Source organism: Acipenser ruthenus, chromosome 25 (genome assembly GCF_902713425.1).
Source record: "Acipenser ruthenus chromosome 25, fAciRut3.2 maternal haplotype, whole genome shotgun sequence".
Taxonomy (NCBI): domain Eukaryota; kingdom Metazoa; phylum Chordata; class Actinopteri; order Acipenseriformes; family Acipenseridae; genus Acipenser; species Acipenser ruthenus.
Window position 1 is genome coordinate 14,476,740 of NC_081213.1, and position 26,128 is coordinate 14,502,867.

At 42.8% G+C, this 26,128-nt stretch overlaps 1 protein-coding gene across 2 annotated transcripts in view; it reads left to right on the top strand.

The window, feature by feature from the left end:
• The window catches only part of LOC117964123 (metabotropic glutamate receptor 7-like), a 283,216-nt gene that overhangs the window by 243,954 nt on the left and 13,134 nt on the right, over positions 1–26,128 (top strand). For both annotated transcript variants that reach the window (XR_009308818.1, XM_034906630.2), the window contains exon 9: positions 14,707–14,953. Coding sequence is in view for 1 of the 2 variants with exons in the window: in XM_034906630.2 (XP_034762521.2) it covers positions 14,707–14,953 (247 nt within the window). In the remaining variant the exon portion in view is untranslated. The remainder of the gene's footprint in view (positions 1–14,706; positions 14,954–26,128) is intronic.

The window sequence follows — 26,128 nt, forward strand, 5'->3', positions numbered from 1 at the left end:
TTGATATCAGTTTTGAATCATACTGTACCTGAAAGTTCTTTCAAAACTGCACATTTGAGAACTGTGTAGCTGAAGAAAGTGCATAACAGTTAAGAGTTATGGAATTATTTTGTTAACTACAGTCACTTTAATAATTGAATTGTACAGTCCAGAGCCTTGTTCCTGAATGCAGGCATTCAAATGCATATTTAAGGACCTGGCTGGTATAAGGTCCTGGATAGGAATGGACACACAGAGACACAATTGAGTGCCATGGTTCTTAGTAATAGAATGCTCCACACTATTAAATCCATTGTGGATATTGTTATTCCTTTGGTGTTGATGGCTATTTGCATATGTCATCCTTTGCAGGAATTGCTGCAATTATCACATTCATAATAATTTCATTGGCAATCTGTGGCATGCAATTTGCATTACAAAAATATTTTAGGCACCCTCAAATGTTCAGACAGGAGGGTTTTTTTTGGCAGGTTTATTGTATTTGAAAATTAATTTTTTGTATTTTTTCCAGGTCTAGCTTTCATGGAAACACAGTTTATGGGATGTAATATACAAACATATTTCTGTTTGGAACTAGAGGTGTGTTGAACTGGAACTTTATAAGCACACACACGACTGGTGTCACAGACATTTGATTAGCACTAGGCTTGGACTAACTTACCTAAGGAAACAGTAGGTAGTCCAGGATTAGTGCTAATCAGGGTCTGTGAAACCAGTTGTGTGTGTGCTTATGTCCAAGTTTAACAAACCTTTTAAAAACAGTACCTTCTTCTAGTTTTTAACCCCCCCAACTTACCAGTGTTTCGGTATGTCAAGGGAAAGTGTTTGAAAACAAACAGTGGAGGTACTTGTAGGTTTTTTATGCCATCGCAACTACACTCACTTATTGCTATTTAAATCTATTAATGTGTTTGTGATGTAATTTACTACAGAGTTAATGTGGTAACAGTCTACTACTATTTTTTAATTATTCCTACAGGCAACATGGTATTGAGTTTATTTATTCATGTATTTTCCTTTATTCTTCTGTATTTTCCGTGATCTAATTTTATTTCTTCTAATACTACTATTGATACTATTGAGCAGCTATAGCCGGCAGGCAGGATAAGTGGCACTCTGGGCCACAACCCCCCAACCCCATGTGCTGGCTGAACTGTGATGTAATAATTATAAATTGATGACAGTTATAGTCAGCAGGCATGCAAGAGGCACCCCGTACAAGGCATGCTACAAGGTGGAGGCAGGGGAGGAGGAGGACCAAACAAAGAAACGACAAGGAGGTGTAGACAAGAGGGCTATTTATAGGAACAGTTGATTATGTATGTGATAAGAAGGAATATCCTCCTTTCAAAATCGCAACACAGTTTCCAATTGCATTGTAATAGTGGCTGTTCAATTGATTTCGCAGGGTATACAAGAGTTTGTCAGTTGTGTCAGGAAGTGCAATGGTAAAAAAAAGGCTTCCCTTCCTTATTTTTTTTTGTTTCCAATCCCAATTTCAAGAGGTAAAAACCTTACCAAATGTTTCATAATCAAAGAATTGCTGATATTCAGTAAGATGTTCTAACCATATTCAACCATGTATCGCATTCAAGTGGTACAGAACACTGCAAAGCTTGTAAGAAATGCATATCATTACCTTTGCTGTGTCCTGTGTCGTCTTTACCGCAGCGTTATATATTTAAACATATTTACAATATGCAGCTCATTTCAATCAGAGCACCAGTCTTGTTGCAGGAGGGAGTGTGAACTGGATGCACTGAGATGTTTAAGAAAAACAATCTTTCTCCTGGAGAACATTCCAGAGTAAAAGTAATTCCCTAGGAAATATATTAGGAGTTTAATATGCTTCACTGTATTTCTATTTTTATCATGCTTGATTCATGATCACAGTTTTAAATGTGGCATGTAGACTTTTTTCTCTGGCGGTTTCTGTGGACTGGGAAGCATGAGTAGCTCAGAATACAGACCACATGATAGATGTCAGTGCTTTATTTGGTAATGCATATGCATGATACATTACAAGACAATGACTTTATTGGCCTCAGCCTCGTTTTGCTGAGGAAGTTACACTGTAATTGGGACCGGCAGGACACGGCTGTCAGTGCTAGAGTTAGAATGATTTTGCAAAGTTATTAGCAGTGGTAGGACATGGACTTTTATCGCTGTTAGGTTGGGAGCTAAGCTACCTTCCCCTGTTGAACAAGACTTGGAGGAGGCTGATTGACCAAAGTGCCAAGAGAGTGGAGAAAAGAGGAGTTAAAGTATATAGACAGTAGATGATGCTGATTGAGGGATCAACCCCCTTTCAGAAAATAAGCCTTAGCTTTTCATGACTTACAAACCCTGGCACCACCCTTATAATATGAAAACCAAATATCGAGCAGACATTAGTCACTATATTTGTAGGCCAGGAGTTAAGCTATTTGAATTTGAGAAAACATTCCATTTGTGTATCGAAAGGAAATTACTGTAACAGTAGTGAAAAGTAAAATCCTTTACATCATATTTGTTTTTTAAAAGATATTCACTAAAGTTTGGATGTTATTGTATTTAATTTGATGTGCTCCTAATTCCAGGATCTGTGCTGATGTAAAGCGAGCTTGGCATGGCTTACTGTAATTGGAATTATCTCTAGAATAAAATTATAATTAAATTAGAAGTAATCATGCTTACAAATAGCAATATATCTAAATGTATATTCAATCTAGTAATATTACAATTGAGCATGATTATTCAGGGTTGAAGGAATGTCATTGCACAATATAATATCCTTGTATTTTATATAGCAGACCAATATAATCCAATAATATATTTGGTTTTATCTGTCATATAATAACAATATAATATAAAGTCCAGACACTTTTTCAGATTAGTCTGTTAATCTGTGCTACCAGTAGCCCATTCTGAGGGTTTCAGAGCACCGGCACACAATTTTTGCATTTAAATGTGGCAGCTTACGTCGTGCCTCATTCATTTTGGGCCAGTTAATACAGTCGGAATGGGGTAAATTTGGCAGTGCTACTTTACACTCTGCCAGTTTAGCACTTTGTCGGTTGATCTTGATACATGTCTCCCAATATGCCCACTGTGACACTATCTTTATCCCCCAGATTCCTTACATCTGTAGAAGTAACCAATGAACATCAAGTCTGTATTACACCATTTGTATTTGCACAGCCACTTTTCAATTTTTGGATCCTGCTTGTCATCACCTTTTATATGGTATATGGTGTTCAAGATGAGTCATACAGTCAGGGGACCACAGGTTTGCATCCTTGCTGTGCCACGTGGCCGTTCTGCACTGGCGATTCCAGTGGAAGTGTTGCATTGGCTCTGGCTCTGACTCTCCCGCAGGTTAGGGAGGAAAAATCGTCAGGGACTGTTTCTCCTCATTGCGCTACAGTTAATCCTACTGTTCAGGCATCCAGTGGGCTGGCCTTTGTCCTAATTATTCTGTTACCTGCAATCACTTTTGAGTTATTCTTAATTGGATTGTGAGCAGCAGCTCCAGTCCGATGACAAACAGCCTCTCATCAACTTTTAAATGTGAAAGCAGCAATTGTGTAGTGAATCTGACATGCGGCTGCATGGCTAATAAAAATAACCTTGTCAAAAAGAAACAATTATCCAGTTACTGTATTAAGGTCAAGGAGTTGAAAGACTGGTATATCAGGTTAGAATATTAAAATTGACTGTCTCTGAAAAAAAGGAATATATATATATATATATGAAATAATTTGAATCCTCTTAATGACTCTCTTCCAGTCATTCGAAGTTTTATTTAAGGATTACATTTGAGTCAATTTAGTAAATTTAGACCCACAAAAGGTATTTTGATGAAATGTTCTTACTACACTGTAACATTTAGTTTTCTGAAACAACGTCTTTCAAGGACCTTGTCCTTTTCCATTAAAACAGTTTGCTCACACTAATTGATATTTTTTAGGGACACTTATTCAGTACCTAACAGTGTAATACCAATTCAATGGGTTAAAACAGACCATTTTTAATTGCTATTGTAGGACAGGTTTTTTATTTTTTATTTTATTTATTTACATTTTAAGATTGCCACGTAATATAATAGCCATTGCAGCTCAAGTGGACCAAAGTGGTTCCCAACGTCAACTGTCTTACATCAGATAATTGTTTTATATTGAAAGGCCCTTGCTTTAAAATGATAACAGTATGTGTCTAAAAACACGAACAAACATAAAAATGTGCATTTTACCACCTTCAGATACTGTGATCAAGTGGGGCTCCAGATACACAGCTCTTCATTTACATGCAGATGACATCTGTCCTAGCACCATTTTCTCAATCACATGTGGTTTAGGTAAATGAAGACAGCACCTCCCCAGAATTTGGTCCAACTGCGCTAGAAGGACCCAAAAGTGTCCCAAAAAATATCAGACTAGTGATTACAAAAACCATCCTCCTTACAGTGTGAAATAACAACAGCAGCAATCAACTGTGCTACAGAACCCCCTGCAGTGTTTACAAGAAACCCATTTCTTTACCTTTGCTGTATCCCGTGTTGTCCATGTCATAGCAACATCTTTTTTTATTTACACGACAGGTAAATAAACCTTTACTCGCCAGGTGAAATATTTTTCATTTTTCTTATAAACATTGTATCCAGTTCTTGCTCTGTCCTACGACAATCTTGGCACTCTCATTAAAGTGAATTAGGTTCTGCGGGAACATTAAACCAGTATTTAATATTATTGCAGAAGGGAGCATGATCTGGATACACTGCAATACTGAGAAGAGATTTTTTTTCACCATGTTAAATGTTGAGAATTGTAAACTTGGTTGCTTTTCTGGAAGGAGAATTCACCCCCAACCAACACGTCATCAGCAAGTGCACAAAGGCTCCGTTTGTTATTCCAACCATCTTAGAGCCTGGAAGAAGGGCTACCCTCAGCCATGGATTCCTGAGGTTTCCCCCTACATCGAAAATTAATAATATGTGAGTAGGGTTTTTTTCCTTACCTGAGTACTGAGCGGTTCGTATTTAGTTCTGCAGGATGCGTGGTCAGGCTGGAGAGGCTGGGCTCTTTCCCTCAGTGCATTCATGCTCTGGGGGACAGGCCGTGCCTCAGCTGCTTCATTTTCATAAATGTTTCCATATTTTTGAGGGTAGGTGGCAATGCGCAACTGTGGGTTACGTTAATCATTTATTATCAATTTTTCCATTCATCCATTAATTTTTTCCATTCATGGTTTGGCGGTTCGCCTTTTCTTAGCTGGCCTTGCGCAGGTAGCTGTCGAACACCCACAGACGAGGCCTCCGGCCAAATTTATCACTCACTCGGGCCGTGAGCGCCCATCACAGTCATCGGGCCCTGAGCGACCCTCACACAAACCATTAAATCATCTGTCAATTGCAATCAAAAACTCATCACATTGCGGATTCTCCTTACTGAAATATTTTGCCCAGCTGATTTATGAACCACGATGTTTGATTACAAACTTCAAAAGAGACAACAATATGTTTAAAAATATAACTCTACAATACGGACAACACAGGACACACCAATGGTAACATAATGTGTTGTTAAGAAATTTTGCAGAAGACATCACCAACTAAAACACTGCACAAAGATACGCCTCCAGTACTAAAATCTGTGTGCCCTCTCGACTGCTGTAAACAGGAGAATCCTCTTTAAAAATATGCTGGGGACTGTGCATTTATGAAGTTGGAAGTATTTTGTGGAAAATGACCATGTGGAAGGGTGGAGGGCAAATCACTGACACCAGGAGACAGTATTTTATTTGTAACGCCGCTCAGGCGCACTGATTTATTGCGTCCAGGAGGTGGCGTTGTTGTCCGTGGATTGGATACTGGCGACAGTAACCAGCACCACGGCTTGTACCACACCAGGTACACAAGCAAGGGCACAACAAGTGCTCGTATATAATAATGAAAACCAAAGGCGAAAGAAAAAGGGAAAATAAAACACAGTAATAAAACTACAAACAAAAGTTCTGCTTACGCAGTGCCCCCACTGCCGCTAAGCCGGTCAGCACGAGCCTCCGTCCTACGCTAGCTTGCTTTACACTGGGATGGCCGGAGTTCCCCGTATAACTAAACCCATCCCCTCGGGTGTGTAGCTACGTATTTTATTTTGATGACTCTTTTAATTATTTTCAGGCCGGCTGTTATCCCCAGCCAGACTTGCCTCATTTTCCTCCTTTTTAACACCTGACGTCTGCGGTCAGGGTCACGGTGTGTTCCCCAATACGGCCACCCGAGTGCACCTAAAGTACCGTTCTTAAGGGCCGAGCAATCTCCCAAGGCCCCCCTCTCAGTCACTCAGAGAGGGAAAGCACTCACACCCTCTTCCCCACCTCTCCGTGTCATCGCCATGACTGACAGGCGGATCATAGGAGACTGCTGCCCTCTACCTGCAGCAATACGCATGTGCCAGATAGTCAGTCCAGGTCTCCCCTGCTACAGACCAATTTAAACATTTATAGATCAAAAAGCCATCAGTGTTCCTCTCTACACTCAGAGGAATCCAAGATAAAAGAGAGTACATATCTTAGTGATATGTGAAATATTCAGATTGTCAGTAACACAAGTCTGCATACAGTATCGTATTATACAAGCCCATTATAGCAGGCATTTTGAAAGGTAGTTTCAAAATGCCTGCTATAATTTCAAAATGACTGGTAATAATCTTTGTGATATGATATCTAGAGAGTATCAAACTATTTTATTTTATTTACAAAAACTTGAAATCACTCCTGAGTGAAAGCGCTGTGACTAGTTTCATTATTGTTGTTAAATACATTCTTTTTAATTATCTGGTAACAACTAGGATTATTTTTGTTTTTTGTGAATGGTAAATATATAGTAACCTATTTAGTCAGATATTGCTATTAAACATTGTCTTGTTTTATAACTAATGTCATTTTTAAATAAACAGCTATTATAAGTTTTATGAAGTCTGTTATCTAATATAATAAAAAGTTAAAATAAAATTGTAATTAGATGTGCAAGGCTATTGAACAACAGCTCTGTGATATAAATTTCAAATACCAGTGTAGACACACATATCTTATTAGGGTGTCCTCATTATGTACTGGTAAATGCAAATCTCACCATGCAGTATCTATATCTTTTGAACTTTATAATAGCAGACAGAATTATAAGAGCATACTGTCCAAAAATATACAATGAAACCCGTCATATAGTGTGATTAAATCAAGTCAGATAACGCTAAAAGAATCTGACGTGTAGACTGTTGATTCATGAAGGTAATTCTAAATGAAGTTCATTAAATGTAACATGGTATGTCAGTGAAAGGTCCAACTTGTGGCCATATTTTTTAAATTTAGCTTTAAGCTCATAGGCTGCCGATGAGAAAGAACGAGTGTATCACACACAGTGCCTGCACTGTTAAAATCAGAGAAGGAATGGGATTCTAATCTGCACATGTCTGAGTGTGGTGCTTCGGCGATCAGAGATCAGCAATGCACATTTTTTATTTAACATTGGTCTCCATCTTACACTCACACACACCACAACCTTGCAGTTCTCCTTTGTCACTGATAGAGCTGCCACACTTCTTTTCAAAGCTCTAATGCTGTTAGTTTTATTTCTAAACCTGTTTCTCTCACTTTTGGTTCTCTCTTTCTCTTATGCTTATGTGCTTACTGGATTCTATTTCTATAATAGGTCCTGACTTTGAGCCAATACTTTATTGTAGTTGACATGCTGTGGGTAATTGCCTAGTGCCACACCTCTATTGCATGGTGCTGGACTAGAAAAATGGGTAGGGCAACTTAAGGAACATATAGACAAGATAAACCATGCATAGCAAATAACACAGGCAGGGCGCAACAACAGCAAAATCATAGATTTTGGACCACGGGATCATTCCTTTAGTTAAAGTTCCAAAAGATTAAAAAAAAACAAATCAGTGATTGTCATTATGAAGCATCTCAATGTTAATATGACTTGAAAACCAAAAATGGAAGTGAAATAATTCTAGGAAATGCCTGCAGCAGTGACTGGTATTTGCAGTATTAGGCATTTTGTGGCCACATGGTTGTGGAATATATCCTTTTTGGCCAGCACTTTTAGAAATCTTGAAAGCTTCTTTTTTAATTTAATTCAGGTTAATTTCAAATAATTTAACGCTATAGACAAACTGCTGTTTCCTGGTGCCTGTGCAGCAGGTCACCCGGATGTCATTGCTCATAATTTGCTCATAAGTAGAAGTTCCCTTTCAATTCGAAGACGACCACCAACCAATACTTTTGGGATCTGCCTGCCACAGATCAGGTATTTACTGAGCATTTTATGTCAGAGTTGCCGATAGGCCCCTCCGCCTACCGAGGGAATAAGTAGTCACTCCGCAGAGCTCACTTACTCTCTTGCATTGAACCCGCGAATGCGAGTGATGCGACCTCGCAAGATTTGGTGGTCGTCTTCTCTTTCAGGGAACCAGGGTTACGGTAAGTAACCTAACATTTTTCATATGACCTATTATGGAAAAGGATCACTTCATTCTAACTTGTGAGACAGTTAAGGGTTTTACTGCCATGCTTAGCAATGCTGGCACAGTGTGTAATAACTGATGGCTCTGTAGAAAATACTGTTATCATTATTGTCTCCTGTGGAAGGGTAGCCGTGTAGGAATAGCAGAAACAGGAGCCAGAAGAAATAATATCACCCAATCAAAAGCTAGCTCTGTGCAGACAGTCTACTGCTCTCAGTCCTTTCTCAGACTGAACCAACCCCAGGTGCTGTGTCTCAGCTCCTCCTTCATACAATATGACCAGGCCTAATTGACCACCAATAAATCAATTAGGACCTGTCCACATTGTGCACATGTTTTCCAGGTTCCCCTCCAATCAGGTTAGGTCAACCAGTCACATTCTCACATGGCTGGCTTGTCCGTCTTATGGAGGGGAACCCAGACACCACGCAAGGATTCAAACACAGCTTTTAAATACAAATCTGTACATTACAGAACACAAACACACGCATAATATATACACATGTATGTACATGTGCAGCCCCACCACAGCTCCTCACAGATCATTTTGGATGTGACTACTTTGTGAATAGGAAGGGAACATGGATGTATACTTACATTTCAACAAGATGTTTATCTCCTACAGCATGTATTTCACATGTATTACTCAGTCTGAGGTTTGTTTGATAGATTGCCTCCCCTATGGTGATACAGATGTGTTAGAAGTCTGTAGCAACAATCACCAAGGAAATGCATCACGACGGCTATACCCATAATACATCATGGAATTCAGTGTGCTGTACAGTGTTCACAAGGCGAGCTACTCCTTTTCTATTCAGAATTGAAATCCAGCTTACTGTGTTCAGAATTCAGGTATTTGGAATACTGCTTGCTTTGCAGGTGTCATATTATTATTATTTATTTATTAGCAGACACCCTTATCCAGGGCGACTTACAATTGTTACAAGATTTCACATTATACAGATATCACATTATTTTTTTTTTACATACAATTACCCATTTATACAGTTGGGTTTTTACTGGAGCAATCTAGGTAAAGTACCTTGCTCAAGGGTACAACAGCAGTGTCCCCCACTGGGGATTGAACCCACAACCCTCCGGTCAAGAGTCCAGAGCCCTAACCACTACTCCACACTGCTGCCATATTCGCAATTGAAACAGGATTGCCCATCTACGTGCTACTACTCTCATATTAGCAATGTGCTCACATAAAAACATTATAAAAAGTTGTATTTATTGGAAGTCCATCACATTTTAAAGATGCATGGTTAGCACATACTGTACGATTTGGTCAAAGCACTTTCAAGCAAAAAAGTTAGTTGACATTCCAATTACTGATTTATATCAACTATATACATACAATTGCATTGCACTGATTTCTGCCGCTAATCTTGCTTGCGGGTGAAAAATAAACAATGTTAAGTTTCTGTGTGTTAAAACAGCACAGCACTGTTAGGAAAAAAAACATTTCAACTGGAATTTGTTTTCAGTGTTTTCAATGTTAAAGGCATTGAAAAAGAGTTGAACAGTTTATCATTGAACTTTTAATGTTTAACTTAGTATTTCTAAATTTAGCACTGTCCTTATAAGTTTACCACAGTACATTTTCACAGTAATTTTGCAGTTTTGCCAGTGGTACTATGCATTTTTCTATAGTTTGTCCTGTCTCTTTATTTGCATTTATTACCATTCTTCTATGGGCTTTCCAATGCTTACCTATGCTTTACCATTCGTTCACAATACTTCTATTACACTTTTCTATATTACTATGTATTAAGTGTTTAATAGTTATGGATAATACTGTAGGTATAGCAAGCTGTGTGTTTTTGTGTGTGCCAATTTCATATTCACAAGGTCTCACACCTTATTCACTGGTCCCTTGTGGATTACCATGTGGAGTTTGTTGTGTAATTAGGAGATCGCTGGTTCAAAGCTCGGTCACGCTCGCTTGCCTGAGGACCCATAGGAAGAACTGCACTGGCTTTCAAGCTCCTGCAGGCTCGGAGGGCTGTTTGTCAGCCTCTCCGCACCACAGGGACTCTGGTGCTCAGGATCCAGTAAACACCAGCCAGGCCGAACTCTTTCAGGGTTTCGTAGCTAGGCAACATCTGTTACTTAGGTTTTCCAGGTGATTGCCGTGAAGGAGGAGCAAGGTTGTCTGTTGCACATCAGTCCTCCTGAGTTGGTACATGGGCTTTTGCAGTCAGGTTCCATTCCAGTTGAGTATTTCAATTTTGGAGAGAACAGACTTCCTTGAATGCATTGCAAACAAAGACCTTTCTTTAACTGAGTGTAGTACCAGATCTCATGTTTTATAATGAAAATATATGTTTGCTATAACTGCACATTTCTGACTTGTATAGTGAGTGATACTGTGATACTTTAGTTACAACCACTTTACTAAAAAAGAATGCTTCTTACACACAGTCTGCACTATTAATTTGCATGGGTTGTCACAGTGAGTGCCTGTGATTTTTGGAATCCAAGCAGTTCAGATGCCAGCCTGTTTAATTATAACCTGATCAATAAACAGAGTTGCTTTTGCAGCAATTTTGCAACACTTTTTACAACTTTTGAGACAGGACATGGAAAGCAACAGAAGAAATATTCTGACATTGAATGAGTTGCAATTTAAAAAAATCTAAAACTGAGAAACAGTTCTTGTAGTTACGCTTCATCTACAGCTTTCCCTGCACACAACAGAAACAAGAACACACTTGCATAGACGTAACAATAGGTTCTTCAGTCAGGCTTCATTGAACTCAATAGAATATGTATCTTGTCCAAACCGTTCATCTCTGTCAAGCAACATTATAATGCAGCAACTCCTTTTACTGGATGCTAATTGTTGATATTTAGAAATTAAAAAGATCACCTAAAGCTTCTTCATGAATTAGGGTCTGCAGAAGTTGTCTGCAAAGTTCTCTTTTGTAAAACGACACATATTTAATGTACCTAACATTTTCTTTCACGATTGTGGTGAGAGATAGGCCATGTAATACTTACAGACAAAATACAAAAAATATCTGCTTCACAGCAGTACAATTTTTCTTGGTTGCCCTTTCCTATTGGGGGTACCTGTCTGTTCAGAATTGTTTTTAAAAGGGGGTCACCCAAACAAAAAAGTTTGAGAATCTCTGACCTTAAGTCACTAGGCCACATACAAATTTAAAAAGCTTGCAACTAACTAAAGGACTTATTAAAGACACCACATTTTGTTTAATTTTGTAAAGCTATCTTCAAAAGGCAAAGTGTTTGGAAAAGAAGCAGCCTGTGACTCTAAAGCGCTCCTCTCTTCTGGAAACAGCTTGAAACATGGGAGACCTACCTGTCATCCTTAGATCTGTATTATTTTCATGCATTATTCCCATTTTTACATATTCATGCTCGGTTTAATTTTATTGGAGAGAAATCCTTCTCAGATGAAAAGTCATTCCTCTGTGTGTCATAAAATAGATGTTGGAACAGTGCTTTCCAAGCAATTACCGCGTTCCGAAGTCTGGTTGCACACCCACATTGAAAATAGGTTCTATGGGCACTGGCACATAGCAGATTGATATAAAGCATGTTCACTGTCAATCATGAAACCGTGCAGTTTATTGTACACTAAACATAACTGTTGTCCCATTCCACACTTAACAGTGTGATACAAAATTGCTAATGTTAAAGAAATGACATCTGTATTTTGTTCTTCTTAAAACCTGTTTAATATGTTATACATTTGTGTTTTCTACACTGCTCTATTGCCGTTTAAGCTTCAATAATTATTTGCCAGGCATACCAACTAATGTTCTTTTTCAACCACATCTAAGGTGGATTGTAAAATTACAACTTAGGGTGTGGAACTATAACTTCTGCCCCCAACTGTGATTAGCAAATGGAAATCTATATAACAGAAACATAAGGCAACATGGATCTGGTAATATAAACTCCAGGGCAGTTACCTTTCAATTTGAAGACGACCACCAAAACATTATGCATGGGATATGCCTGCCTATTGGTAGGTATTTTCTGAGCTGAGCTGACGATAGGCCCCTTCTTGGGATGACGCCCTTGGTCCTGCCTACCGAGGGATTAAAACCGTCATTCCACGGAAGCCGTTTCTCCTTTTGCCTCTCAAGATGGTAAGCTAAGACCCTCTTGTTATCTGAGCGTTTTTTGAAAAAAGAGTTTGAGTCTACTGCAGTTCCCTTGCAATACTGGCACGCTTGCACCTCGGACACCTGGGTGCTCGCTACCGTGCACAAAGGTTACGCGCTGCAGTTCCATTTGGGACCTCCCCCCTTCCTAGGAGTCACACACACATCTGTGATGGACCCTCTTCAGGCCTCGGTACTCCAGAAGGAAGTGGCCGCCTTGCTGTGCAAGTGAGTCATTCGTTTTGTAGACCCCACCTCCTGCGGAGAAGGGTCCTACTCAAGATATTTTCTGGTACCCAAGAGGGACGGCAATTTTCGCCCCATAGTAGACCTGAGATTCCTCAATAAGTTCTGGAAGGAGAGGAGGTTCCAGATGCTGACTCACCGTCACATTCTCCAGCCAGTCCGGCCAGGCGACTGATTTATCACCGTGGACTTACGGGACGCGTACTTTCATGTTCCCATTTGTCCAGAGCACAGGAAGTACCTCAGCTTCGCCTTTCAGGGAAGCATTTACGAGTTCAACATGGAACTGTGACACAGCATCTGGTGAGGCTGGGCCTCACCATCAACGATGCAAAGAGTCGGCTTATACCGATGCAGTACACGACGTACTTGGGGTTCCAGCTGAACTCCAGTACGATGTGCCATACCTATCGGACGACAGAGTAGCAGCTATTCAGGGTTGCCTCTCCCTGTTCCAACAGGGTTGGAAGTCCCCTTGGTGCGGTTCCAAAAATTGTTGGGTCTGATGGCCGCAGCCGTATCAGCCATCAAGCTGGGTCTATTATGCATGCGCCTGCTCCAAGCATGGCTCAATGCGTTCCATTTATACCCCAAACGCGACAGACACTGTCGGCTGACAGTGTCTCACACGTGCTCCATGGGCCTGTGGCGGTGGAGGATGCCCTCTCACCTGCGCGAGGGTGTGAGGATGGGAGTGGTGTTATCTTGCCAAGTGGTCGGGCCGTTGGATAGCCCTGCATAAAAATATGCTGGAGCTGCAGGCTGTTTTCCTGGCACTCCAGCACTTTCTTCCAGTGTTGCACGGAAAACATGTGCTGTTCCGAACGGACAACACATCAGTGGTGGTGTATCAGTGGGATATACCGGGGTTGCATCGCATCGCCTTCCGGCTCCTGACTTGGGCACAATGGAACCTGCTGTCCCTACAGAGTGGCGAACTGGGCAGCGGACCTCCCATCCGTCAGAATGGCGACTCCACCCGCAGGTGGTGGAGTGCATTTGGGAACGGTTTGGGAAGATGCAGGTTGATCTCTTCACCTCGTCGGAGATGACACATTGCCCCCTGTGGTATTCCCTCCACTGCTTCGGCGGTCCACTTGGCATTGACGCCCTAGCCCACGATTGGCCCAGGACGCTCCTTTACACATTCCCGCCAGTACCGTTGCTCCCGGCCTTCTTGGAGAAGGTCCGGTTAGAGAAAGCGACAGTTCTCCAGTGGCTCCACGGTGGCCCAGGAGAATCTGGTTCTCGACCCTATGCCAGCTCATACAAGGCCAGCCCTGGGAGATCCCGCTTCGCCTGGATCTCCTCAGTCAGGAGACTACATCTTGGCTACATTTTGGGCCCTCTTCAGAGGGGCCTCACTGTCTGATATATGTACGGCTGCTAGCTGGGCTACGCCGCATACATTCTTCAGGTTCTACTGCTTGTATGTGGTAGATCCTTCTTTGCTTTCAATAGGCATGAGGGCCCTTGAGGTTGCACGCTCGTACCGCTAACCTATGGTTAAGTGGTTATGATGCGTTCCTCGTATGCTGCTGTTCCTTCTCCCTCGCGACAGCTCTGGTATACATTTCCCATATGTAAAAAGTTTTGGTGGTCGTCTTCAAATTGAAAGGGAACCAGGGTTACAGTAAGTAACCTAACGTTATGTGTCTTGACATGTAAACAAAGCTTCAGTCTCCTATAAGACGACTATTGTCTACTTAGTGGGCTTCTTACAGTGATTCTGTCTGCTAGGCCACAGTGCGCTTTACTGCTGTAAACATTTGTATTTTTTAATGCTATATTTGTCTCTTGTCTTGCAGTTGTACATTCAGACCACCACGCTCACCATATCTATGAACTTAAGTGCTTCGGTGGCACTGGGGATGCTGTATATGCCGAAAGTGTATATCATCATATTCCACCCGGAGCTGAACGTGCAGAAACGCAAGCGCAGCTTCAAAGCCGTGGTGACGGCTGCTACAATGTCCTCCCGACTGTCACACAAATCCAGCGACAGGCCGAACGGAGAGGCCAAAACGGAGCTCTGTGAAAGCGTCAATACAAACAGTAAGTTGTGCAAGTCATGAATGTTAAGCTATGCATGTTATTCTCTCCTCTCCTGCCGTATTAATGGCACTACATATACAGTAATCTCCCTTTTTCTATAATCTGTTAGGCAATTTTATATGAGGTATCTTGTCATTGTATTATTCTTAACATTGGATATATTATTTTGTAACAAACTAAGATACGCTTGATTTTAAAATATATTGAAGCAATATGAGGAAAGAATTGTGAAATGATGTTGGCTTAATTAAAAAACAGAAAATGACATATAAACAGACACGGTGAAGAAAACAGCCACTTAAGACATGTCTGATATTAAGATTTTACATTTAAGTTGTTGAGACGATTACATATTATTTAGAAGTCTATTCAAGGAGAATGGACAAGGCTTTGGAGCAGTGTTCCAGGATGTTGCTAAAATATATTGTTCTATATTGTAAACTGAGTAGGCCACGAAAACAAAAGTGAGGCATTTTGCACAGTTCTGTTGTGTTCTATCTGCTCATTGACATTTCAAAGCTAAACAGTAAACTTCTTCAAAATATCAGGAGCATCTGAAAAGTATTTTCTTCTTATCTGTCCTAAAACAATACCTGTGAACAAAAACAGCGACCTTAAAATAACGGGACCAGTCATATAAAGATGTGATATCTACAAAAGGGACCAGGTTCTATACAAAAAGGGGTCAGCCATGTAAATAAGTAATGTAAACATGGCTAAATTAAACAGCATACAACTGGTGGAAATGTGACAAGATTGTTTAGAGCTGTCCAGAATAATAATTGAAATGGCCCTGGAGAAGCTGGCATAGCTGTGGAAACCATAGATTCCCCTTACAGTTTCCTCCAGTATAAGGTAGTCATGGTAATTTCCTCCATCGTTTATCATAACATAACCAGAGTAACAGTCGTGTGCACATTTATTAGACCACCTCATTGCTTCTGTTTTGATTTGCTGTGCAAATCAAACCCCTGTGACTGAAAATTGTCAAAATAGACAAATTAGTGATTGTCTAATTTAATTGATGACTTTAATAGGCCACAAATACAATTAATTAAAAATAATAAGAGGAAAGGAACACATAGCCACAAATGGTAAAATATATTGAGACTCTAGAAGTTGTTTAATATGTTTAATTAAAGCACACATCTACTCTGTATTGAATATTTAAAACATATATTTCTTGTATCCTCTGTGCGAGTCAGGATCTGTGTGGTGGCCTTTTTCCTTTTTCTCTGTCTTTTTGGAGGGTGTTCTTTCCTATCTTGCTTTGTGCTTTTTTCTCTTCTTTTCTGTGTCAAGGTAAGTATTTGGCCTTTAACCCAATTCATTTGATGTTGTTGCCCCCTTACAGCCACACATCGCTCTGGGTGACCAGGGCCCCAGACTGGCTCCCTTCCCCATCCTCCTTCCCCTTTGAGCTCAGAGCCCCCTGCCACTTTGCCCTGACCTTAATTACATCTACCTTGCTTTCATTACAAACACAGCTATTCCGTTTCCCCGCCTCTCCATTACTCTGCTTGATCTAATTGGAATTTAAATCTGCCTGACTTTTAATTGATCTTTAAGCCAAATTTGTCTCTGTATATTGTACATTTTCCAACCCCTTTTCAAAAGAGAAATTCTGTAAATACATTAAAAACATAAAAAAAGAATATCGTTATAAAGGTCTACAGTAAAACACAGTGTTATGGAAGCAATGTAACAGTAGTCGTATACAATTTAAAACTGTATATAATCATTTGTGGTGCAAACCTGTAGTAGGCCTGACTAAACTTTTAAAACCCCATTACCAAGAAAGAAAGTAAAGGCACTGTATTATCCAGTTTATGGTTTCAAATTAACATTTTCAATAATTGACATTATTGTTTCATAGATTAAAACAAATGTTTGAACAATTAGGAGCATACAACCATGAGCTTTTGTAAAATTGCATTTACTTAAGATATTCACGTCAACTTCACTCTCAGTATCTGACCTGAAATCTCTGTCAGTGTCAACAAATTGAAGGGCGTGGAAATGCTTTCTTTCATTTATTGTCACTTCCCTTGCAGCTGTGTGCATGTTTTAAATTTGTATTTTGCTTGTTGACAAAAGTCCATAACAGCATTTCCCCTAAGCGACAAAAGTGAACAATGACGCTGTAAGGGTTAAGTTGAACTGTGAATATGGTTCTGAAGGATTAGAACCTCCGGGTCAAAACCACCAGAAGAAACTACAAGAAGATATTGAGAATGGCTTCAAGTCAAAAAAATCACTACATTTCTTGAACTATTACTACAATTCACAGTCCACCGCCATATCCAAATGTGGAGATGACAGTTATTTACAGTATCATGGGCAAGCTCAATATCTTGCAGGATTGTTTTCTGTTGGATTTCTGTGAAAAACAAAATTACAGAGATTCAAGATATACAATGAGCTTGAAACTGAAAGTTTATTAAAGATTTTCAAGATCCATTTTGCTATTTAGATGAAGGTATTGTTTCTAACAAAGAATATAACTATTGTAACGGTTAAAAAACAAGCACGAAACAGCTTAATTGCAAGTACAAGCAGTTAATTGATTGTGCTTGTTAGTTTTATTCCATTTCCATAGACAATGTGCCTGTTCACTGTAGTTACTGTAGTTCACTGGCATGTCAACAGTCATGTGACTGGTCATATAGTCATCAATGCATCCATGCAGATGGGCCCACATTATACAGGCTTGTGATAAAATGAGTACAGCCATAGTCTGGGTACTTCCTTAGGTCATTGTCACAAATCCTTCCACATTAACTTTTTACAAGGTAATTCTCATAATTGGGAATGTAAAAGTAACCAAATTGAAAATCTTTTTCAGCCTGACCTTGTTCTATTTCCTGAGGGCTGGATGAAATTGTGAAAAACATTAATGAATTCTGTCATTTCTTATTTTTTCCATCGCTTTGAATGTCAAAATTAAAACAAAGGTCAAGTCAAGGTTTTTAATCTGTCCATATCTATAATGAAACATGTTTGACTTCAACCAGTTAGAATGCCATTATTATTATTATTATTATTATTATTATTATTATTATTATTATTATTATTATTATCATTGTCTGTTTATTCATATGTTTAAAACCAAAAATCTAAATAGCAGATGGGCATTGGAGGTTAGATGGAAACAAATGTCTGACTAAGTGTCACACGGGAGTAGATGTTAAAACTTCATGCTGATTTGAACTCGGCTCTCGCCAAGATAAGCACCAACTAAGACGTAGCTTTACAGTAAACTAATGTGATCCATATGTGTCTCCATCCATTTACGTTTCCTTCCATATGATGATGTTGATATCCTTCTGTCTGGTGTTAATGGCTGAAGTGTAATGCTGGCTCCAGGGATCAGCTTATTTTGCCTCCCTGGCGCATCAGCACACACAACGGCTGCGATGCTGGCTCCGGGGATCAACCACAGTGCGGCCTCCCCAGCGCATCAGCATGACAACCGTCTGGATTGAGCTAAGTAGGGTACATCTCTGGGGTTTTCAAGTGGGCACCTTCCATCCTCAGTGTTTCGTCGACTAGCCCACGACACCTCAAGAGGGCTCGACGGTGATTCTGGCGTCCCAGCATCACCCCCCTCCGTCCCCCACTCAACTCAGCCCAGCTTACTTACCTGTACATCAGCATTTCTTTCTTTCTATTGTGCTTGAGATCCCCAGCCAGAATCTTTCCGTCTCAACCACAGCCAGTTGCTGCTCCTCTCTGCTGCTTCAGATAAGTTCTTCACTGTGTGACGCAACTCTTGGCCACTGAATCCGACGTCTCTGAGAAACCGGGTTGTAGAGTGTGCCACAAATCCTCGACAACCCACTTCCACTGGGTAAACCCGAACTCTCCATCCTCGCTGTTCCGCTTCAGTGGCTAGTTGAGCATACCGCAGTTTTTTCCTCTCATACGCCTCATCTACAGCATCCTCCCATGGCACTGTTAACTCTACCAGGTGAACAAGGCGTGCTGATCCAGACCACAAGACAATATCTGGACAAAGGTTAGTGGTGGCAATCTCAGGTGGAAAAATAAGCCGTTGACCAACATCTGCCAGCATTTTCCAGTCTCTAGCAGCTTCCAGTTGTCCTGGGTGAGGATTGGTTTTAACACCTTTTCTTGGTGGTTGCTCTCCTGGGCGGAGGAATGTTGTCTTTTGTGTGTAATGTTTTGATGGAACAGGTGACAACTTATTGGTCATGTTACGCTTGTCTTCCAATGCTAAGGCCAAACATCGCAGCACCTGGTCATGGCGCCAAGTAAACCGTCCTTGGCTAAGAGCCACCTTACATCCTGTCAAAATGTGCCTTAATGTTGCAGGTGATGAACACAAAGGACATGAGGGATCCTCTCCTACCCAGAGGTTTAGGTTCTGTGGTGATGGGAGAACATCATATGTTGACCTGATGAGGAAACTGATCCTGCTCTGTTCCATTGACCATAGGTCTTGCCAGCCAATCTTGCGTTGTTCAACACTCTCCCATCTCATCCATTCTCCCTGCTTGGCCTGGGAAATGGCCTTTATACACCTCATCCTCTCCTCCTGCTTTTGCACCTCGTTGACTACCAGCTTCCTCCTTTGAGCTGGGGCTGCCTTGTGCCATGTAGGAGGAGCTGAACTGAAACCAAGACCCCCTCTTCCATGCTGAACTTGCCCCATGATATCACCAATTCGAAGGGCAGCCTTGTAGAAATCCACAGTCTCCGTTATTTTCTTGTCAATAGTCCCAATGGCGGGGCTCCTGAGTGGCGCATCCGGTAAAGGCATTCCGCGTGGAGTGAAGGATGTGCTCTATAGCCTGGAGATTGCTGGTTCGAGTCCAGGCTATTCCACAACTGACAATGGACGGGAGTTCCCAGGGGGCGGCGCACGGGTGGGGAGGACTTAGGTTGGCCAGGGTGTTCTCAGCTCACCACACACCAGTGACCCCTGTAGACTGGCCGGGCACCTGTGGGAATGCCTGTAAGTTGCCCAGAGCTGCGTGGTCCTCCGATGCTGTAGCTCTGAGGTGGCTGCATGGCAGGCCTGCAGAGTGAAAAGAAGAGGACGGCTGACGCAGCATGTTTTGGAGGACACATGTGTCTGTCTTCGTCTCTCCTGAGTCAGCGGGGGGTGGCAGCAGTGAGCCGGGACCTGAGGTTTCAGTGAAAACATTTTGTGCAGCCCGTCTTTCCACAGCGTCAACACTGGGTTTTCCCAAATAGTGCCATTCTTCCCAGTCTCCTGAATGCCTGTTCATGCAGCTGGAGTTGCTGTCCTTGGCACTGCTGCGGGTGAAGCTGTTGGCATGGCTGGCACACCTGCAGCTGCTGCAGGAGACGATACAGGCAAAGCGGCTGGCACTGCAGAGGTAAGCTCAGTGGGGGTAGAGATAACAACAGGCTTCTATGTAAAAAAATTAGAATATTGTAGGTTATATTCAAAATAAAAGCATGTATTGTAAACAGCAGTCAAAATGATTATAACTTCCTTACTTTCATGAACTTGTCTTTCACGCGCCACCAGATTATTTAATACATGTATTTAGGAAAAGTCATAAACGGACAACCGCATAACTTTCAGAAAAGCAGAGTAATTGAAATTTGAAAACTAAAACTGTCAAAATGACTGCCATGGCGGTTCTAGTGTTAAATAATAGCAGCAATTTAACTTTTGTTATTGTTTATTTGTATTTATGTATTGACGACGTAGCTGTGTGTTTTGTTGTATTGTTTAGTAGCGTAGATGGGAAGCCCCATTCAAATTAAAAACCTTGTGCAGAAGTTGGCCATCTCCCGAATTAATTAAGTGATTCATTTGTTGCTAATCGGGAGATGGTCACCTGCATGAAAGCCTGCAGTGCTCTCAGTTCGTGGTGGGTGTTTGAGAGGAGGAACGAGAGAAAGGAGGGAGAAAGAAAACTAAACTTAAAAATTGAGCGTATAGGATCAGTGAAGGCTACTGCCCAGCCTGACCTGTATTGTTTGGTATTTTTGTGTTCGTGATTATTTTTGTTTAATTATTTATTTTCGCTCTGTGAGCAAGTCTTTTTGTAAAACCTTTGATTTATTTTTGCATTGAAATAAATGGCGCCGCCGCTTCTTATGTCTTTGAACTGCAGTACTGCCTGGTGTCAGTTTTGTTTGGTTCCTGCATCTGGCCTGACGTCACTACTCAGCCATCCTGTCACAGTGACAGAGACAGAATCATTCTGTCTCTGTCACATATACTGTAGATATATACATTTATTTATCCTTTTTTTCAGATACAAGTAGTTACCTTTCTCATAACACAATTTTTTTACAAAGAAAAAACTAATCACCTGGCCAGGCGTATTGCGGGCCGTGCTAGAACCAGCAAAGTGACGTGCTTATTTCATCACTAATGTGTGGCGAGTGCCACAGTATATTGATGTAATACCGAAGGCTTTGTAATACCAAAAACATTTTTGTGCCTCTCAAGAGCAAAAAAGTCCCTTTTGGTTTTGCTGTTGGTGTTTTCTTTATTTTCAGTGTGACAAAGAGTGTGAAGACCACAAGGTTATAAGTAATACAGGCTAAGGGGGAAATGAGTCCCTACCTCCTTTTAATAACGTTCAAGTATCTTAACACTGGGACCAACCTAACTCAGCCTGGTGGATAGTTTATTCCTCCCCTACGCTGCATCTCCCTCCCATCACTGGTCGTCTTCTCACAGCTTCTCAACTCACTATTGGGAAGGTGTCTCCTTCAAAGCTGAGAGGTGAAATTAAGTCCAAAACTGTATTCTAATAATTCTGTTTTAAGTAAATCATTATACAACTTAATAATGTGTGGATAAAAATATAGTGTTGTGTTTTTTTTTTGACCCCACACTAACAATGGCCGTAGTTACTAACTTTAAATGGACCACATACATTTTTAATCTCAAACCATCTCCCAAGACACCAGAAATCCAGTTCAGAGTCCTCTCATGGTCATTAATCATTACCCTCTTGTGGGATTTAGAAACAGCAGCCAAGTGAAAGTTATTAGCTTTCAAAGCTCATTCCACTCTGAAAACATGCAAGGCTAGTACTTCAAAAATAAAAGGCAGTTTGCAGTCTTTTAAATTCAGATAACTCCAGAACTTTGCAGGCATCTGGGGGCCTCTGAACAGTAAGTGTTCACAATATCGTTGTGCAGACTTGATAACCAAACCCCTCATGTCTCTGTCTCTCTGGGAAGAAAGGGAAGGTATCTCTTTTCATTTTTGTTTAATGAAGCATGCTTTCTGAAGATTTGCTAGTAAACCTTCACAATTTGGCCCCGTATTAGGTATTTGATGTCTTGATTACAAATTAATCCCCCTCTTCTTGGGATCCAGCCACAGCATTTCCGGCAGCAAAACTGCTGCTGGTGGAGGTGGTCTTCTGACCTCCCCCCCACCCCTCCATTTCTGTAGTCAGCGGCTCCCTCTTCCTGAGCTCCGGCCATACAAGTCTTTACAGTTTTGAAAATATTTTTTTTAGAAAATAAATACATACATACAGTCTTGTGCGCACCAGAAACCAGCTTGTGCGCACACGTTAATATCTTGCTGACTGCAGCAGACACCGGGTGTTCTCGGTGGATAGGTTAGGAGACAATCAGCCTATTTTCCTCATAGCATAACAACAGTGCAAAACTGCTTTTAGACTTATGCTATTTGAACGTAAATACATTATTTATTGCATCCAGTTGTATTCTCTTACTGTCTGGAACATTTCACCCAGTTACAAAAGCAAATGCAAAAGGAGTAATTTGAGTCATGTTTCAGGATTTGTAACTTAATGTGGCAATGCGCCCCGCCCCTGTGTGCATTTGTGTGTTGTGTTGTATGTTGCGTGTGTTAATGTTGGTGTATAGATTGGTACACGGGATATAAACGGGTCTGTGTTTCACGTGTATTTAAAAAGTGTATATTTGTATTTAGGCACGGGATTGCACATCACGCACGTGCATTTAAAATGTAATATGTGAGCACGGGGTTGCACAGAATTAATTCACGTGCTGGGATTCAAGTGAATAATTAATTAGTAATTGAATCCCAGCACAACAGTATATATAGATGCACGTTTCTTGCACTAGGGGTTGGTGTTCGGTGAGTGGAGAACGGGTTAGGAGACGGAGGGTATTATAAAGTAAAAGTAAAGTAAAATCGTAAAGATAAGTGTTTTCACTCACCGTGTTTGTTCGTCTGTGTGTTGTGCACTGTCTAGTCCGTTTTTGTTTGTCCTTTTATTTTGGCTACCAGTGCCGTGTCCTGTGTTTTTGTTGTTTCAAACCTTTTATTTTCTGTGCTGTTAATTATTAAATGCTGAGCGCGATCACGCGCTCAGCTTAAACAAACCACATCTCTCTGTTTATTTACTTCCTGCTTCTGGTCTGACACCACCCACTCCGGCCGTCTTTGTGACACGTGGTGTCCTGCGTGGGATCGACAGCGCCTCCAGGACTCAGGCCAGAGCAGGAACCGCAGTTTGGATTTAAAAAAAAGAAAAAAAAAAAAAAAAAAAATGGCAGAAGACGCCATCAAAGTGCGGGACTGGATGCTGGAGAATGCTGGGCTGGAGGCCCAGTCTCTGCCCATAGTCGTCCAGGCCCTGTGGATGATGGACAGTGAGAGATGGGAGGCCTATCAGGAGGAACACACCCCAAACACCTTGGAGGAAGGTGTGGAGTTTGTCCTCAGCTACCTGGAGGCAACCATAAATGGAACAGCAGCCCAGGTAGCAGGACCACCAGCAGAGGAGTACCTGCTGTCCCCATCTCCACCAGCAGAGGGTGAGTACCTGCTGTCCCCATCTCCACCAGCAGAGGGTGAATGCCTGCTGGTTTTGCCTCCACAGCCCAAATGGGAGGAGCCTGAGCATCCACAGCCCAAATGGGAGGAGCCTGAGCATCCACAGCCCAAATGGGAGGAGCCCAAGCGGAAGGAGCCCGAATGTCCTACGCCTGAGTGGGAGGAGCCCGAATGTCCTACGCCTGAGTGGGAGGAGCCTGAACGTCCTACGCCTAGGTGGGAGGAGCCCGAACGTCCTACGCCTGAGTGGGAGGAGCCCGAACGTCCTACGCCTGAGTGGGAGGAGCCCGAACGTCCTACGCCTGAGTGGGAGGAGCCCGAACGTCCTACGCCTGAGTGGGAGGAGCCCGAACGTCCTACGCCTGAGTGGGGGGAGCCCGAACGTCCACAGCCCAACAGGGAGGAGTCGGGGCGTCCACAGCCCAACAGGGAGGAGTCGGGGCGTCCACAGCCCAACAGGGAGGAGTCGGTGCGTCCACAGCCCAAAAGGGAGGAGTCGGTGCGTCCACAGCCCAAAGGGAGGCAAGTCGGGGCTTCCACAGCCCTGGGACCCAAGCCACCAGCAGAGGGAAAATGCCTGCTGGTTCAGCCCCAAGAGCCAGAAGGGGAGGAGTTACAGGCTCAACCCCCTGAAAATTTTTGGGGGGGAGAAGGGCAGGATGCTGGTGTCCCCCAGCAGCCTCTCGCTATGCTGCTGAAGGCAGCACGGCGTGCACATGCCCAGCCGCCACAGCAGAGGGAGCCAGCACCGCCAGGAGCAGAGGAGCTGGAGCTGCCTCTACCTCCACCACCTCCAGGAGCAGAGGAGCAGGAGCTGCCTCTGCCTCCACCACCTCCAGGAGCAGAGGAGCAGGAGCTGCCTCTGCCTCCGCCACCACCACCGCAAGGAGCAGAGGAGCAGGAGCTGCCTCTGCCTCCGCCACCACCACCGCAAGGAGCAGAGGAGCAGGAGCTGCCTCTGCCTCCACCACCTCCAGGAGCAGAGGAGCAGGAGCTGCCTCTGCCTCCGCCATCACCACCGCAAGGAGCAGAGGAGCAGGAGCTGCCTCTGCCTCCGCCACCACCACCGCAAGGAGCAGAGGAGCAGGAGCTGCCTCTGCCTCCGCCACCACCACCGCAAGGAGCAGAGGAGCAGGAGCTGCCTCTGCCTCCACCACCTCCAGGAGCAGAGGAGCAGGAGCTGCCTCTGCCTCCGCCACCACCACCGCAAGGAGCAGAGGAGCTGGAGCTGCCTCTGCCTCCACCACCTCCAGGAGCAGAGGAGCAGGAGCTGCCTCTGCCTCCGCCACCACCACCGCAAGGAGCAGAGGAGCTGGAGCTGCCTCTGCCTCCACCACCTCCAGGAGCAGAGGAGCTGGAGCTGCCTCTGCCTCCACCACCGCCCAGAGCAGAGGAGCAGGAGCTGCCTCTGCTGCCCGTACCTCCGCAGGGAGTACGGTGGCCGGAGCCCCAGAAAGGGGAGCTGCCGGCCACGAAGAAGGGGGATGAGGTCTGGAGACCACTTTCCCCAGCAGCAGTTTCGCTGCAGGAGTTCTTGTGGCCGGAGCCCCACAGGAGGGAGCTGCCGGCTATGAAGAAGGGGGAGGTCGGGGGACCACCTGCCCCCGCAGCTTTTTCGCTGCAGGACGGGACCAGCATGCTGTCAGCCGTGCCACTACCGGCAGGGGAGCTGACAGCATGTCCAGCCATGGGCCCACTAAAGCCTCCCTTCCCAGCCCGAGACTTTGGCCTGGACTGCTGGGTATTTAAGGGGGGAGGTGGCCGTTGAGGCCATGTGTGCTGCGCACAAGGGGGGGTATATGTGGCAATGCGCCCCGCCCCTGTGTGCATTTGTGTGTTGTGTTGTATGTTGCGTGTGTTAATGTTGGTGTATAGATTGGTACACGGGATATAAACGGGTCTGTGTTTCACGTGTATTTAAAAAGTGTATATTTGTATTTAGGCACGGGATTGCACATCACGCACGTGCATTTAAAATGTAATATGTGAGCACGGGGTTGCACAGAATTAATTCACGTGCTGGGATTCAAGTGAATAATTAATTAGTAATTGAATCCCAGCACAACAGTATATATAGATGCACGTTTCTTGCACTAGGGGTTGGTGTTCGGTGAGTGGAGAACGGGTTAGGAGACGGAGGGTATTATAAAGTAAAAGTAAAGTAAAATCGTAAAGATAAGTGTTTTCACTCACCGTGTTTGTTCGTCTGTCCTGCACCGTCTGTTTAGTGGTTAGTCGTTTTGTATGTCTGTTTATTTTGGCGCAAGTGCCGTGTCCTGTTTTTTGTGTTTTGTTACAAACGTTTATTTTCTGTCTGTTTATTCATTAAATGCTGAGCGAAAGCATTCGCTCAGCTCCACCAAACTCCACATCTCTCT